Source organism: Hipposideros armiger, unplaced genomic scaffold, assembly GCF_001890085.2.
Source record: "Hipposideros armiger isolate ML-2016 unplaced genomic scaffold, ASM189008v1 scaffold_1040, whole genome shotgun sequence".
NCBI lineage: Eukaryota > Metazoa > Chordata > Mammalia > Chiroptera > Hipposideridae > Hipposideros > Hipposideros armiger.
The window spans coordinates 314,708-333,150 of record NW_017732390.1 but is presented as its reverse complement, the minus strand read 5'-3'; the positions used below and the strand labels follow the sequence as shown (position 1 = coordinate 333,150).

General features: G+C 37.8%; 1 protein-coding gene across 4 annotated transcripts in view; it reads right to left on the bottom strand.

Annotated features, from left to right (window-relative positions):
• Positions 1-18,443, bottom strand: part of COL21A1 (collagen type XXI alpha 1 chain) — a 376,826-nt gene that overhangs the window by 73,985 nt on the left and 284,398 nt on the right. For 3 of the 4 annotated variants that reach the window (XM_019631703.1, XM_019631702.1, XM_019631704.1), the window contains one exon: positions 12,889-12,951. In XM_019631703.1, the coding sequence (XP_019487248.1) occupies positions 12,889-12,951 (63 nt within the window). The remainder of the gene's footprint in view (positions 1-12,888; positions 12,952-18,443) is intronic. The other variant, XM_019631705.1, reaches the window with a different exon arrangement.

Sequence of the window (18,443 nt, the reverse complement as noted above, 5' to 3'; positions counted from 1 at the left end):
ATATCCAGGGGAAAAACATCTAAGATTAAAGGAGTAAACACATGTAATACATTTTTAAACTACTTGATTAATGGCCATCTGAGTTAATCCTCAAATAAATTAAACCCTGATGAAAGTTTTCCTTCAGAGTAAGTCTATAACAGCCTTGGGATTGCTCATTTTAGAAAGCTGCTGCTGTAACCTCAAGAACGTGGCTGTGATGTGCCCCTGCCCCCAGGCTGAGCTGTCTGCTGAGGTGAGGGTCACTTCCATCTCCATGGCTTCTTACACATCTCTCAAAAACTGGGCCTTGGTAAAATAGCACAACTTTTTCAGACAGAGGGAAACTATTCATTCTTCACTCAGCACATGGCAACTAAACTCCAAAACAAACCGGCAGGCCCTGAACATCTCTCTAGGTTTCTCAAAGTCAGTGTCAGGTTGACTGGACTACCTGGCACCTGGAAACACCTTTACCTCTCTTATTCAGACTCCATCATTCTCTCACTCTCTGTTCATCACCCATCTTTCTCAGATCTCACTGCTTGGGTATAGCTTTCTGTTGTCAAGAGTCTTCACACAGATCTCATCAATGTTTCCAATGGCATCATCATTCTTAAATTCAAAAGCTTCATTTCCATGTGGTTACTCCTGGGTATCTGCAGTGGTGTCTGTACTCATCCAATCAATCACTTGTCAGTAGTATTTTTAGCTGTATTTTAGAGACATCATAATTCTTTGCTTTCCCAGTCTCATTTTCAAATATGCCTTTTACTATTTTTTTGCTAGCTCTTATAACAATGATAATAATAATGATGATAATAATAATAATAATAATAATAGAGGTAGTCTCAAAAAGATCAGTGTTACAGTTCTCCTTTTACAAGCACTTGAATTTCTTATTTTGTAAAATGCTCAGTTACTCCCAGAATGATAATGACTATAACTATATAATTTCTATCACTACTATTATCTTTTCCTTCATACGCTATTCAGTCCTTCACAAAGTATATCATTATGCTTTCTCCAGGATTTCTCAAGCTTGAATTTTTCTCAAGTCCCTTTGCACAATCCTTAATCATTTTACTTCACCAGGGACTCAGTCTCATAACCAGCCTTTCCATACTCCATACAAAACAACCCACACTTTTCAAACCTGCCATAATCCCTGGGCTGGCACTGCCTCTGTGTCACTAGATTATGTGCCCCCTTGAGATGAGGAGCCAGGTCTAATTCATTTCTTTATTTCTGCCATTGAACAGAATGTTTGGGACATTTTTTGTTAACAAACATTGGAAAGAGTTACCTTCAAGTCATCCACACTGCACACAAGTGTGAAAAATCTCTTTCCCCATAGAACCATGTTATGTTTGTGCTGTTTCCAATAGTAAATTGAAACTTTTACTAATAACACCATGTGGTTCATGTTCTCGAGATCTGTCAGAAGAAAGAAGTCAATCTACACGGAGTCTGCTCAGTCTTGTGTCTGTACCACTCTAGTCATCACTGAATCTCCTTCCCTCAACTACTTTGGAATAAGGCAGGCCTGGAATTGAATTTCACCTCTGTCACTGCTAGCGCATGTCTAAACAGACTGGGCTTCTTATAAATGCCACCACCTAGGACATCCTTCAGATCTTTCAAAACCTCATATGCACTCTCTGGGTAATCTGGCATGATTTACAACAGGCTGTTGTAACTGGGAGAAATAATTAATAATAGCAATAATTTACATACATAATAATGTCATGTTCCAGACTAAGTACTTCCCTAAATCCTCACAATCACTTTTTAATGTAGGTTCTACATTATCCCCATTTTTAAATGAGGAAACTGAGGCAAGGAAAGTTAAGCAACTTGCCCAAAGTTACATAGCTACTATGTTGACAGAGCCAGTGGAAACACTCTCTATCAGAAAATGCTTCATGGTAGATCAGCCCTTATGATTCTAGAATGATTAATCATATTTAAAGTCCATTTAACCAGGCTACTTTTACACTGTTTAGGATGCTGAGTGCCCAGAGGAAAGGAATGTTCATAAAATTCCTCAAAATAATGTTACCATGGAGGTTAGCTATTTATCAAAATGGTCGGTCATCTGCGAAGTTCACATTTAATTAATTATTTTTCTTTCCCATTTTAAGCCAAATGTCATAACTGCTGTATTTATTTTTTCAGATAGTTAATTTTTTATAGTACATCAAAAGCTTCCATGCTGTCTCTCCTCTTCAAGAAGTTAATGTACTGGATTGGTTAGAGAGCACACATTATATTTTAGGATTTCAGCAATGTGGAGATGCCCCAGCTGTGTTCCCAGCTCACTTATGACTTATAATGTGACCTCAGGCAGAGTCATCAAATTGCCACATCCTGGGAGGCAACCCAGTAAAGTGAAAGACAATGACCTGTGAAATTGGAAAAGACCTTTGGGCAGAATTTTTGCTCCTCCTTTTCTATGGGATTTTGGCGAAGTCACTTTTCCTTGCTAAACCTCAGTTTTCTGCCATAAACCAGGATAACAATACCCACTTCACTCATGAAAAGAAACAAATAGTGTCACAGGTGAACATGTCTGGCAGATGCTAGGAACCCAGCCAATGTGCGCTTCTTTCATTTCTTCAGACTCAGTGACTATTGTACAAAACCATGAGAACACTTCTGCAGAATGCTATTCTGTAGCCTTAACAGCCACCATTGGTGTATGAGGAATGGAAGCTTTAGTCATTATCACTATGATTTAACCCATTTTCAACATTCATACAGGTAGAATCCTGAACAAGGCCTCAGTGGATTTTATAATGGCCCTGTTGAGTTTGTTTTTGGAAGACCTACAATACAGGAAGAATAAATGCTTCCCACGATATGAGAACTAAGCTATTGTTTTTTGGTTTTTTTCTTCACTTACAATGAGATGCAGTCTTGAAAATTTAGTTGTATAAAAAAAATTCAAAGATTATTTTAGAAGCTAGAGGGAACATGATTAGTAACAAAATAAAGAAAAATCAAAACCACATCCAAGCTGGGAGATCCCAGGGCAAATAACCAGAAAAAATTGGATGAAATTCAGAAAAACAAATTTTGGACTAAAAATCATGAAAATAAAGGTTAACAGGAATATTACAACAATTTCCAAGAGGGGCAAGAAATAAAACACTTGTTGACTCATAACAGGACATATTAAAACAACAAAAAAAAGCCCTGGAACAGGAAAAATGATGAGCTTTTTATATAGCTTACTAAGTTTTTATTTTTCTGAACACATAAGTTTCTGTGTTTCTTATATAACTGTAATTTCCATATGATCTTTGACTGTTTAATATGTTCAACATTAATTTCACCATTTTGCAATTATTAGCAGATCCAAGTATCCATCCACACCACCCCCATCTGCATGATTTCTGACAGTATTTAAGTCTTTCCCATGTTCAGAAGAAGTTTTTTTGTAAATGAGTCATTTTATAGGAAAAAAATATTCTCACTGCCAAATTGTAGGACTGAAGTATACAGAATCAATTTACTTTTCTTCCAAGATTCATAAGTTACAATGCTCCAAGAAAGATGTATAGCTTTGAAATGGAAATTGGAAATAAAATAATCAAATGTGCAAGGGTCACAATCTCTTCTGAGCTCAATTTTAATCATACCATAAACTATTCTGCCAATTGAAATATATAGATCTTTTTTAAGTAGTGAGGAGGATAGAGTAATTGGTTTCCTTTAAATGCTCTAAACTTAATGAGAATAAAATCCAGAGAAATTATTTGGGATGTCATCCTTATTTCTTAAATGTATAAATATGATTGAAAGCTTATTCTATTACACAATTTTCTCCAAAGTTTTCCAAAATTCCAACAGACACATATCCAACTCTTAGATACATAGCCAGGGTAAGTAACTAGGTAACCAGAATCAAGTGTATGTCCACTATGGATTCTTCTAGTCATTGGCAGACTTTATAGCTCTGTACAGCCAAATTACAAGAATACTCATGAATCTGTCTTTCCATGTATATGATTAACACAGAAAGTCATTTGTTTGCCAACTATAAGTCAAGTAGTTTATAATGCTTTAACTGATTGCTCAGGTACTTGATTAACAGATCACATTAATATACATAAAGTTATACCAGAGTTAAGTTCTAAGAAAGAGCTGTGTGTGATGCTATGGGAAGTGAGAGTAGGCAGTCAGGGGAAGCTTTTGAAAGCTTCTTCTGGCATGTAAGTTCACAGGAATACTAAAGGAAGCACGATGCCTAAGAAGACGCCCTTCCACATGCCATGCAGCATGATAGGATGAGCCACATCTCTGGCGATGAAAGAAAATGTGTATGTATGTATGCTGCATACAAGACTGGAATAATAGACTGGAAGTTCCGTGAAGAGCTTGTGGGTCTTAGGAAGGACTCTGATCTTTATCCAACCCACTAAACCAGGGATCACACAATTGGACTCGAGCTTTGAAGAGCTCACTTGCTACACTGTGGAGAATAAATTAGATTGGGCAAGGAAAAGCATGAAGACCACACAAGAGGTTCCTGCAGGGGAGAGATAATGGTAGGTAGAACGTGAGTACATTAAAGGTATATTTAGTCTAACCTGATGATGGGTTACAGGAGGTGAGGAATTTGGAGTTGTAGAATGATGCCCAAGAAGCTTGCTTGTGTAGTGAGATGGCTGGTGACATCACTGACTGAGAAAGGGATTCTGGAGGAAAGTACAGTTTGATTGCAAAATATGAAGTAGCACACAAATTTTTAAATATTTTAATGGACTAAGATAAATGACGTATATTTGATCATGAGAAGCTATATGCTTCTTTGGGGGAAAAGCCCGAATTGCTACTTCAAATGAAAGCAAACTACACTGTTTAGAAACGGAATGGAACCTAAATCCAATCCTCCCTCCATTAGGTAAAAGTGGATGGGTGATACATACAAAGCAACACAATCTGCTTTCCTATAATGGTTTGCCTTGAGCTAACCAAGCATACGAAAGAAACATTTCCTACCTCTGACAAATAATCTTTGCGGATATAGCTCACTTAATAGAATTTAATTCAATTTAAGTAACTTGCCTCATTACTAACACTTAAAGTTATAGTAAGCTTATTTCAAAAGGAGAATGCACAACTTTTTAAAGTAACTGATACCATTTTAAATAACTCTTATATCCCAACCTAAATCTCCAGTAATTATGCTTTATATTCAAAGGGTGGTGACCAGTAACTAACCCCATTTCTTCTCTTGCTGTCCTGAAATATTTTTTCCATAGTACTTACCAGCATCTGATATTATTGACTTATTTTTAATTATTATTGTGGATTCATTATCTGTCTCTCCCCATTTAATGTGAGCTTCAAAGCAGTAGCAGTTTTTGTCTATTTTGTTCACTGCTGTATTTCCTTAGCCTAGAAGAGCGCAGGGAACACGGTAAACACCCAATGAATATCAGGTGGATGAATGAAAGAATAAATAAGCAAACAGGAAGACGGAGACAATAAACCCTACTGCCAAGGAAAACAAACTGAGGTAAAGTGAGAGTTCACATAGAAACTGTTCATTCTAGAATAATGTTTTACACTTCATAATTAAGTTGCCCCTTAAAATGATCTTTTCCAAGCCAAATAATAGCCATTTCTTTGGCTTTTATCCTAATGCATCCCGTTTTCCAGCTCTTTAATATTAATGGCAGTCAGCTCTAAATTTCCCGCATCTCTTATTAAACTGTTGAGTCCACAACTGCATCCTCTTCAGTTAAGAGTCTGAAGGGAGGGAAGCATAAAAAGCTTGTCTCGTGGGTCCTATTGTTCTACTACTGATTATTCATCCCCTGTCACGCTTACTCTGCAAGCCTCGTGCTCATTTCCCCCCACTCCCTTTCCTTTTATTCTCTACCATCATTCTTGAGTATTTTAAAACAGCATCTCTTGTTTGGATTATACTTGAGGTTCAGTCAATCCTCCCCCTCAGGTGGTCTTCTGAGTTCTTTCTCTCTTCCAGTTATTCTCTTCTGAATTAAATCCAGATCCGATATATCCCTAAAGTGTACTATCCTATACCAAATCCAAAAGCAAGACTGTCATCTTTCTTAATACAGACATCATATATTTACTAACAATGCCAAAAATTGCATCAGCCGCTTAGGCAGCCCCCTAATGGATCATCTATGTTGATCCATTTTCACCAAGGCTGAACTGAATGTCTCTCAGACAAATAGAGGCCATACATCTATTCCAGTTGAATTTCACTATATTAGAATAGTCATTCACCAAGTTCACCAAATCTTTTTGGATCTTTGTGGTACCCCAAACACCAAAACAGATTCTAAAAATGAAACCAAGAATTTAAAATTCTTAAAAATCAAAATAAAGTAAATGAACATAGAGTATTGAAGGCTCAAAAAAAATTGGGAGAAATAACAAGAGAAAATAATTGTGAGAAAATTTTATATTTCTAAAAATTAAAAACAAAATTATAAACCATATAAAAGGAAGACACATTTATAACCTATATATCAAAGAATGAATTCTCTTCATGCATGAGCAGCTCTTATTAACTGATATGCAAGATGCCCTGATCCTGATAGAAAATGGGTAAAGGACAAGAAAAGACACTTCACACAAAGAAAACTTACCCTGAATGTCAGACTTCTATATTCAACTCCCCATTTAAAATTTCTACTTGAACATCTGACATAAAATGTTAATATATCCAAAACCAAACTTCTGATTTTCCCTGTCCAGTTTTCTCCATCTCATCCTTCCATATCTCACTGGAGTCTCTTTTGACTACTCTCCCTTAAATTTACATCCAATACATCAGGATACCTTGTCAGCTTTAACCTCGAAATATCCCCGGAATGTAAGTAGTTCCCTTCACCTCACTATTACCACAGTGATGCTAGCCACCATCATCTCACTCCTTGGTTATCTCAAGAGCCTCGCCCTAAAATCTATTCTCAACTCAGAAGTCAGAGTAACTTCTTTTTAAAATAAGTTATATCACATCACTCCTTTATTCAAGGCCCTCCAGTAGCTCCTGAGTTCACTCCAACTGAAAGCCAAAGTCATCACAATGGCCTAAAGTAGATCTACTCAATATCTTCTCCTTTCTTCCTCCTACCTACACACCTTCATCTCCTACTAACCTGTCCTCTTACCTGTGGTTTGATAAAGGCATGGAGCTCTGTAATTCCCCATCTGTGCTGACTACCGATTCTGTAAGGTCTAACTCTCCATAGTGAGCTGACACCTTTTTGGAATTTCTAGGGCACATTGAGGGGAATGGGAACAAAATGGGGCACTGCATCACTGAGTGTGACTCAGTGACCAATCTACTCTTAATTATTGGTAGCAGGGCACTGTCAATCTTACTGAATCACTAAATAAGGCCAATGATATGAAAAATCATCTCCAGGATTCTGTAGCTTAGTCTAGCTCACCTTTCTTAACAAATATGATGGCCTTCATGGAATCTTAGAAAATCAGTATTGGAGGGAACCTGGGCCTTATCTGGCACCATCTTCTCATTTTACATATAAGAAACTGAGACCCTTGGAAGCAAAGCAACTTTTAAAAGCAAAGCAGAGGGCAAAACACGACTAACAACCAGCTAAGGCTTTGGTTTCAGTAAAGTACTTTACTTCATGAATAGCAATTAATAATGACTGAAAACAGACAGAAAGAGACACTGTAAAAATCCCAACTTTTGCAAAATCATGAAACAGTCCTATTATATGTTTCCACATATGGCCTTCTTTTAAAAAAAATCCATGTCATATCAGTACAATGTCTTTAATAGTTTACTACCCTGAATTACCTAGAACATACAAATATTTCCCCTGCCTCTCTTTTCATAATAATAACATAGCAATATGCTCAGATGTTGTGCTGATAGGAGTTATTTAACTTATATAAGAGAAATGAGAAAGGAGTGGAAGGATTTGAAAATAGCCCTTTAATTTTGGTGGAAAGCATTTTCCTTATGAAAATTAGTTTTTCTCCACAATAGAATAATTTCCTATTTAAAGCTTTGGTTGACTTGGCCTGGCTATAATGAGAAAGAGACTCAAATTGCTGATGGAGGGGGGCTGCACAGAACTAAATCCAAACAAAGCAGAATTCCCTTCGAATTGTTCCATCCAAGTTTCCTTGGTCCAGATGGCTTCAATTGCCAGCCAGAGGCTCCACCCACACCTTCCAACTCCTGCTGTGTGCTGGCCCTAGATATGTACTAATGACCCTCAGCTGTTCTGGCTCCCAGGCTCACTTTTTCTTCTTGCCTGGCCACCCAATCTCATATCTCCTTCAGAGAGAAAGAAACAGGAGGAACAGGAGATATTTAAGATAAAGGTCATACCTTTGGGTAAACAGGATTCAGGTTAGTGTATCAGTTCTCTATTGCTGCTGCAGCAAATTACCCCAAACGTCGTGGCTTAAAACAATACAAATTTACAGTTCTGCAGGTCAGAAATCAAAAATGGGTCTTAGGGAGCTAAATTCCTAGTGTCAGAAGGGGCAGCATTTCTTCTAGAGCTTCTAGGGGAGAATCTGTTTCTCCCCTTTTCCAGCTCCTAGAGGCTGCCTCACTCTGATCTTCGCTTACATCAGCACATCTCCTGATTCGGATACTCCTGCCTCCTACTTGGAAGGCCCCTTGTGATTCCACTGGGCAGCCCAGATGAACCAGGACCATTCCTGCATCTCAAGATCCTTAATTTAATCATACATGCCTCACCCCTTTTCCATTTAAAGCAACATAGTCTCAGGTCTTTATGATTAGGATGTTTATATTATCCTGTCTACCACAGTCGGTTTGTTCTTTCTTTAACATCTAATACTATCTAACATCTAATATTATCTAACATTCAATATGACATAGCTACATCAATATACATAAAATCATATACACATACACAAAACACATATATGCATATACTGAATGAGATGAGACAATACGTCTTTTATAGCTTAAGTAAGAGCCATAGAGTAATGCCCGTGATTATTGTATGAGGCTACGGATTTCCAGTACTTTATTCATGGTGAGATATTAAGAAAGAAAAAAGGTGACCCAAACTAGAGCTGCTAGCTTGTGGAAGGGCCTGCTCACCACTCACCTCTTAATACCACCCAGAAGTTTTCACCACTGAAGAAACAAAAGCCTAAATAATTCAGCAGTGTCATCAGGGGAGCTCTCTGTCATTATGAGGTGTCAGCAGATAACACTTCATTGTGTGAAGTGTATCTGCTTTGGAGTTGGGACAGCATGGCAGCTACCAGTAAAAGAAAGGGTGTGAGCCAGGAAAGGGATCTCCAGGCAAAGACAGGCTCACATTTATAAAGCTCATCTCACCCAATGAGATTAGGTCAGACCTCCCACCGGACCTCAGGCAGTATCCTCCATGGGATTAGGAGTTGCAGTGTGGGAATGGAGCAAATTCCAATGACAATTAAGTGAGAAAGGGATAGGCAACTATAAGACAAATGTTGGCAGGTAACGGAAGTTAAGAATAAGGGCAAAATGGGAGAGGTTAGGTTTGGGATCTATTCATTTCACTCAATTCAAATAGGAGCAGCCTGATGATAAATTTATCATCCTATTCCAGCAAATACACTCTCTAGCTATTTCTGTACTTATTGACTTGGCCCTCTCTCCCATATAAAGGATTAACTGCCCATACTCTTATCCAGGCCAAATTCTCTTCTCATGACTGGAATCAATGCTCTCCTACCTACCTAAGGATTTTCTTCCTGAAAATATCCCCAATCTTCCAAATAATCAACTTTTTCCCTTCTGTCTCATTTTATCCATCACAGAAAACGCTGTAACATCTTCCATCTTTTTAAGGCCCTCCTTTTATCTCACAGCCTCCCCATGCCATTGCTCTATTTCTCTGCTCCTGGTTGTATTCCTCAGATGCACCTACTTTCACTGCCACCATTTCATCTCCGACTCTCTCTCTCGAACCCATTTCAATCCAGCTTTTGTTCTCACCCTCCCTGAAACCTCACTTTTCAAGGTCTTCAATTACCTCCATAAAGCAAACCCATTGGTCTAGGCACGGATCTCATTTTTTCTCAGCTTCTTAGCAACAGTTACACCACTGATCAATCCCTTCTTGAAATGCTTTCTTCACTTGGCTTCTGGGATGCCAAACCCTCCAGGTTTTCCTCCTATTTCACTGGTTATTCTTTCTCATTTCCTTGGCTGTATCCTCCTTTTTTGTGTTTGTTTAACAGAGCCCTAAGCTTAGTCCACTGCCATCTTCTCTTCTCCAGTTATCTGTACTTACTCCCTAAATGATCCCATCCATTCTGGTGGCCTTAGGTACATCTACAGGCTACAGAGTCCCAACTGTGTATTTTCATTCTCAAACATATCCCTGAACTCAAGATTCCTATATCTAATATTCTAGGAGACACCTTCAGCATGTCCAAACATGTTGAGTTCCATCACAAAACTGACATCTCCCTCAGCATTGCCCAGCTCAGTAAATGACAACACTACTCATTCAGTTGCTCAAACTAAGATCCTGTAAGTCTTCCTGGACTCTTTTTCTCATGCCTCACATCTAAACATTACAAAGAATCCAGAATCTGATCACTTCTCTCCCCATCTGCCCCATCACCCTACTCCAAGCCACTCTGACTTCTCATTCAGAATCTTGAAATAACTTCCTACCAGGTCTCCTGCTTCCACTCTTGCCCCATATAATCTCCTCCCCATACAATATTCTTAAAAGTAAGGCAGGTCAAGTCACTTTCCTCCTCAAATAATCACATTTAGAATGAATCCCAGTGGATCAGTTGAGCATGATTGCGCCAATCACCCAGCAGCTCTTCGGGCTCTGAAGCGTCAGTTGGCCACCATTTTGGTACTTCTTCAGACTCCCTTCTTTGGCAATCTCTCTCTAGAGAGGCTCACCTGTATAATTAACCCCTTTCCTCTGCAACACTGGTGTAAACAGCCCCAGAACATGACTATTCTTAAAAAATTGGGTTTTTATTTGTATTAATTTTTTTTAACTTATTGGGGTGACAATTGTTAATAAAGTTACATAGGTTTCAGGTGTACAACTCTGTAATACATCATCTATATATCACATTGTGTACTAACCACTCAGAGTCAGTTCTCTTTCCATCACCATATATTTAATCCCTTTTTTTGCATTAAATTTGTCAGCAAACCTCTCTTGGGGAGATAACAAGCTCTATCCTAATGGCGTATCAATGATTTATCATTAGGCCTGTAGTTCTTTAATTGCCTGAACATTATTCGCTCCCAAACCTTCCTGTCCTTCATGGCAAGAGTTGTGTCTTATGATAAAGAAAATCTTTTAGGAAATACTTTCTGTGGTGACAATCATTTACATCAAAGCTAATTTCTAATGTTTATTTACTGTTATAAACATCGTGACAGTAACTTACCTATAAATATTTGCCTTAAATGTTCTAAAGTGGATTTGCTTTACATTTATTTAATTCATAAATGTTCCTAAAGTTCTTGTGAACCTTAGAGAATATTATTTTTCAGGCAGATTATAAGTATACACCAGTGCATATATTCTTAGGAAAATAGCATCCTTTAGAAATATTTTTAACTTGTGTGAAAGAATTTCAATCTAAAATGGAACCAGAGGATATAAAATAAAAAACCTCATATATGTGCCCTCAGAAAAACAAAAAGGATTGAGAAGCTGAATTCCTGTAACTGACTGATTTACAAAAAACTGACAACATTGGAACTTTCTGAAATGATAGGGAATTGGTCAGCGGTTGCTTCATATCAACCTTGGGAAGTTTTGTTCATGTTTTCCAGAGGCATGAACAAAACATGGGCTGAACTGAGCTTTGTTTGTGTGACTGGGCTGGTTTTGTCCTCTCTGGGGAATTGTCAGAGCTGGTCTCTGTTCATATTTTACAGACTCTAACTGAATTCTCCCCTCTTTACATTCCCTCTTCACAAATACAGCCTACACCAAACCCTAAAGGACTCACCAGTAGCTTGATACAGTTTGCATGTCCTGAAATGCAATTCCTCTGCTATGTCCAAATAAACTCATCTTTTTTTGACAATTTTGAGCTGGACGCAATTCACTTCTTTACTTAGGTCAACACTTGAAAACCTCCATAGGTGTGAAGGAAAAATATAAAAGGATTTCTGAGAATAGCTATTTGATACTGAGAACTCACTGGACAATTTTTTAAATGTAGCAAAGATGGATGTAATTTTTAAGTAATATGCCTAAAAAGGGAGTAGATGCTGATTCTATTGACCAAATTGCCTTAATGTTCCCTTCAGTTTGAATAAACTTTAGATAGGCTTCTTCCTGACATAGTCCCATGACCTCCCTTCCCTTAGAGCATTTACTTTGGAAAATTTATAACTGTAAATTCTTCCTCTGCCCCTTTTGAGTTATACAACCTTTTTAAAAGCTTAATAGCTTTACAATTAGGAAGCAATGTCTTTCTCAAGGACCTGGGAACCATCCCTTTGAGATGTAATGATCAAGGAAGATAAGTACCCAGAACGCCCAGTCTCTGTGGTGGGGTAGTACCCAACCTCTCATACCAACAGAGGTTGGTATGTGACCCAGCCTCTGAGGGGTGCCAATCAGCAAACACAGATGGCTTAATCACAGAGCAAAACATCTGCCAAACTCAGGATAGCTCAATTTGCTCCATCCCATTGATCAACTTCCCCCTTAAAGTCCTCCAGTGCTTTTCCACTAGCTCATCCCAGCACTCATGAACCCTTCCTCCCTTTGTTTCAACTGAGTAGAGTTCAATCTCTCTTCCCTATTACAATAGTCTTGAATAAAGTCGTCTTTGCTGATTTAACTTTGCCCAGTGCAGTTTTGACTTTGACACTATAATCCCAGTACTGAAGATGACTAAGCTTTCAGTACTCACAGGCTTACCATCTTGACCAGGCTGTCCAGGATAGCCGGGGTTTCCAGGCTGTCCAGAGTCACCCTAGAAAGGAAAAGCACTTCTCAGTACAAAACCAACCAGATTGGTGCAGTCAGAGTCCATCAAGATTCAAAGCCAATTCCATTATTTACAGCTCTTTATATATTAAAAACAAATACACAGAACTCCTAAAGTGGGTTAGAAAAATGATGCCATGTATTTTAAATGCCTACTTAACAAAGAGAGGCTTTTAATTATGTAAAACTTTCATATATTGATTTCTGCGAGCATACCAGGTATAACAGGCAAAGTACATTCCACTGATGTAAAATATCAAGATGTATAGCAGGATATATTTTTAAAATTCTGAAAAAACTGTGAAGTGTCAGCAAATATAGTTTCAATGGTAGTAATATTTCACTCATAAGTCTATAGATTTAATTCTGTTCTAAATGTCATACTACAGATATCAATAACCTATAATATAATAATTCAATTCAAATTTATTTTTTAAAAAACAGTCGATAGCCATGTGATCTTACACATGGGACTCAAGTTGAAAGCTACAAAACACACTTCTTTCAATCCAGCCAATGTGTCTCTTTGTTTATATTTATCTCATTTTAACATGGTAAAATTCTAAAATTTAAATATTTTCAGGAGAGCTAGGCCCAAGTCAAACAACTCTGCCCAACCCTCATAGTCCTTCCTAAAAAATGAAAAAATAACCTTGGCCTTCACAAACCTGAGATCTTCAAAGAACATTATTCCATACAACATGGCAATGAGCCCAGGCACATACGGAACTCTAGTATGTGGCCCCATGGCCAGTACTCACCTTTCAGATGGTCACCACCCTTGAAAAAAACAATGAAAGCAACATTTTTTGGTGTGAGGTGAGGGTGTTTTATAATTTAATTACAAGAAGTATTTCAAAAATAAGAGCATATTTTTCTATTGCTGGATCCATAAGGTCCACATGGGGCATCTCGCAGAAAAACAAGTCTCAGCCATCAGTATCACTAAATTCCTGCATAGAAGCAATTGATTTCAACTCAAGAATTCTTCACTATTTTCATCAAGAAATCATTCACATGGAACCCCAGTCATTATATGTTAACTAAACACCAACGCTAAGGGTACTTTCACAGAGTCAAATTTTCTGGTCTGAAATACTACTTTGGGCTACTGCCTAGAGAGATTTGTTCCTGAAACTTAACAGGAAAAATGGAAAGAACTATGTGAACTCTCTGAAGGAGCCAATGAAGAAGGGAGGGGCTTTTCACTTAGGAGTTGCCCAAGAAGCTTTGCATAGGAAAAGCTGCGAAACGGGGAAATACCATCTTTTTAAAGAGGCAGAGAGGGCCAGCCGAGTGGCGCATTGATTAGGAATTGGCTTGGGATGCCAGCTTGAGCAGCAGGGCCCCAGTTCGGATCCCACGTGAGGGCCAGTGACACTGCACCCTCTACAGCTAAGATGGTGAACAACAACAGCTCAGCCTGGAGCTGGGCTGCCGTGAGTCGTCAGTGACAGCATAGGCTGCAGTGGGGCTGGCCAGCAGCTGGCGTGAGCTTTCGTGAGCTGCGATGAGCGGCCGTGAGCAGCTATCCAATGGCCGGCGAGCGACTGCCTCAGCCGGGAAGAGCGCAATGATCACAATACCAACATGGACCAGTGAAGCGACGTCCTGAACTACTAGACTGAAGAACAAAAGGACAGCAACTTGTCTGTTCCCCTCCCCCAATTCCCCAATAAAATCTTAAAAAAAAAAAGAGGCAGAGAAAGAATAGTTGTAAATCCAGGGAGAAATATAATGCTGAAACAGGTCTTGTTAAAGAGATATGATTTGTAATTCTAATCCAAGGAATTCCAGTGTTAGCTGGGTATTAGGGAGAAACATCCTAAGTTAGAATTTTTCTCTTCTAATTTTGAGAGGATCCATGTTAATCTCTGGCCTCCCTGCCATCCTTTTTTATCCATGTTTAGACTGGATTCACTGCCTTACAACAAATTCCATCTCCCCCCGCCCCCTCCTGGGAAGTATATTTTCTTCCTTTTACATGTAAGAGTCAATAGGACAAAACTTTCTATCACTGCACCTTCCTCATTACTCCATTTTCTTTGGATGTCTTTTTCTATTGAAATGCTATAGCAGCTCCTCTATAACTGATCAATTATTCATGACTAGAGTTTTCTCAAAGTTTTTCCTTCATTAGTCTTCACTATTATTTGGGTTAAGACTCCTTGAAAACATGGTCTATTATTTTTTACTTTTTTTTTTTTACAATGCTGTATATCAAGTAGATTCAATAACTATTTGCTGATTGACATATTTCAAATCAAACTTGCTAGCAGCCCCATTTACCTGCAAGATATTAATTATCAGCAAAATCTAGAACATCAAAAAGGATCTGAAAGGGTTTAACCTCTACTCTGATGAGGTTGAAATAAAACTTTGGCACAAGAAGAAACAGGATTTGTGGGTTTTGGCTGCATAAAAGTACAAAAATACTTAACAGTTTAAATGAATCAAAACCAAGTTTCCAAGGGGAAAAAAAAATCACCCACGAGATAAGTCAAAAGGGACTGCACAGTGACCATAACACTGGTCTAAAGCCTCACAAGGGAAAATAATCTCTTTTGCAGGTTTTATTATTGCTGGTACATTTTACTAGTTATTTTGACTATTGCTCTGATTTATTTGCAAAAACTCAGGTAGTTTGGGTGTTGTTTCCGTAAAACCCTAATTAATTTTGGAAAGAAGGCCAAGAATAAAAATTCAATTTTATTACTGTAATAAAAGCTGATGCCCAACCTTTATTGTTTACTGTATGCTAGACACTGCTTTAAGAGATCTACATATAACAAATTACTTAATCCTCATAATAATCCCACGAAGCAGGTAATTTTTTTATTCTCATTTTATATATAGGAAAATTGAGGCCCAGCAAGGTTAGGTAACTTGCTCAAAGTCACACAGCAGTAGGGGAGATAGGACTCACACTCAGCCAATTCAGCTCCAGAGTCCATGTCTGTAAACACTACTATCCCTGCCCACATTAAAATGCATACAGTGATCAGAACCAGACCTGGGGACTGCTGGCAAATTTCATATGAAAAAAATTTCCAAGTGCATTAAATTAGACATATGATTTATTATTGTACAACTGTGACTGAATTCCCAGCCCACTTTCTTCTAATTTAGTTGAAACATTTGCACATTTTGAATTTTAAAAAATATGTATTCAGCTGAAAAGCAATACTTTCTTATGTTGAACTGAATTTGTGCCACAGGACTTTTGAGTTGTTGACATAAGTGGAAATGTCATGGACTAAACTAAAACATCTTTGAATATGGACTCTCAAGTAAGGAATAATTAAACATGAATAATTAAAGTTAAAAAAACAGCTGTGCTGGCAAAAGCAAGCTAATATTTAAAGTGGTTCATCTAAAGAAATGTCTTTGGCACTCTTCATATAGGACCAAATCCTATGTTATCAAGCCCTCTTCTCAAAATCTTTGGGCCTTCATGCCACCCAAAGCCTTCACACGAGTATCCAACCTAAGACCTACTCCATTCTCCAAAACCAACGTCTTCCCTCCCTCAAAACCCAAACACCCACTCTCTTAGGCTAGAAGGAATCTATTCAGTCTGGGAAAAATAACATAAAAATGTAAATGCCCAGTGGCCCCTGAAATTTTCCAAAAGCTTTTTGTATTTTAGACAGATGATACTTTGATAGTCCAAAAGAATCTCTACGCGGTAGAATTATTAGGGTGAAACAAAGGGCACTGACAGGAATATGGCTATAGAGAGAGTAGTATTTCAAAGCAAAGAACTTATTAAGAAATCATTCTTTCCTAAAAAAGAAAAAGAAATGTTTTCTTTTTATTTCTGAATAGACCTAACATTTAAGGTTAGATCAAATGTGGGGAGTTTGTACTCATAAATGTTGCTATGGCTACTGAAGTGTGACAGGCTGCTGCCATTTGCATGTGTAGGTCTTTTAAAAAGGAGTTGTTTGTAAATTGGAGATTGCCTGGATCTGTCTTACAAAACAAAGACATTCTATATAAGTTAATAGGGAAGAGTGGTGAATGTTATTTTTTTCAATGATTTCATAAACCATAAAATAAAAAACAATCACTATTAATTACTGTGCTAGACACCAAAATTCCATAAGAGAATTTATTGTGTATTAACGTTCATTGTAAAGTGCTTGCATATAAAAATTATTGCAAGGGGTTCAATAATTTAGTCACTTCCTATGCTGAACATTAGGGACACAAAACGAATAAGCTATTTTGCAAGGCACTCAATTTCCAGTGACAGATTTTTTCTTTCTTTGTTTATTGAAGAGTTATAATGGCATGATAAATCTAAGTGTGTGATTCCATAGTTAGTTAATTAGACCCAGTTTTTCAATAGGCTTGTCATGTTTGGGGGGAATTTAGAGATCTTTTAACATATGACTTCCTTTATCTTAGAATAAGCACCTACCCACCTGTACACACAAGAACTTCTCCTGTGTTTCAGTCTCATGACTGAACTCTCAGCTCTTAGAACACTATTTCTGGCTAATAAAAAGACTAGATTTGTTTGCACAGGTAACTGTTTGATGGACATCTGTAAAACTTTCCAGAGAGCATCTAACAAAAATGGCCAATATGTCTCAGTGGATCTATAGGAAATTGCTTCATCTGCTTTAGTTCCCGTTCTGTTGATCTAACTAAAACCCTATCAATTTTCCAAGCCAAAAATTCTCTAAAGGAAGTACAACTCAGAGTGTTGCTAGGGATTCTGTTTTTCATATACAGGTCCCTGGTGTGGGTAAGAAACCACCTCCAGGGGAAAGAGCCCTAAAAGGATGGAAGAGTGTGTGTGTGTGTGTTCCTTTCCTCCTGCCAGATTTTCTGAAGAAAATGGAAAGCAGATCAAGAAGGCATGCCAACGTGAAGACCAGTTGAAAACTGCAATTTCATTTAAAGTAGTAGGTGGCAATGGGGTTACAGTATGACTAAGAAAAGAGAAATGCAAACACATGAAACTTGGAAATATTGGAAATCAGATAAGACAAAGTGTGTGCTAAAAATTTGCTGTAGAAACACACATGAATAAAAATTGGTACTACTACAAGATGCCTAACGGACCATTAATGAAAAATCAGGTAATGTCAGTGGTATCTGGTGCCACCCCAAAAGCGGACAGCCCATTAGAAATCCTGGGGGTGGCCTGAACCTCACTGACAGTCAGAAAAGCACTCTGGGCTTGGAAAGGTCAGGCATCATGGCACTCTGATTTCTACATTATATCTCTTTCAGATCAAATTATTTTTTGTATAGTATTCCAATATTATAAACTATATAAATATGTTTTTAAAAGAAGTCTGTTGGTCAGTCACACCAAGCTGTTTTACAAGATATATTCTCCTTGGACCATCTTATAGGTATTTCTCATTTATAGCAAGGCATCCTAAATAACATGTAGTCACTTTAATTAAAGAACATTTGGATTAACTTTCCTAAATTCAACCTAACACTAGTTTACAACAA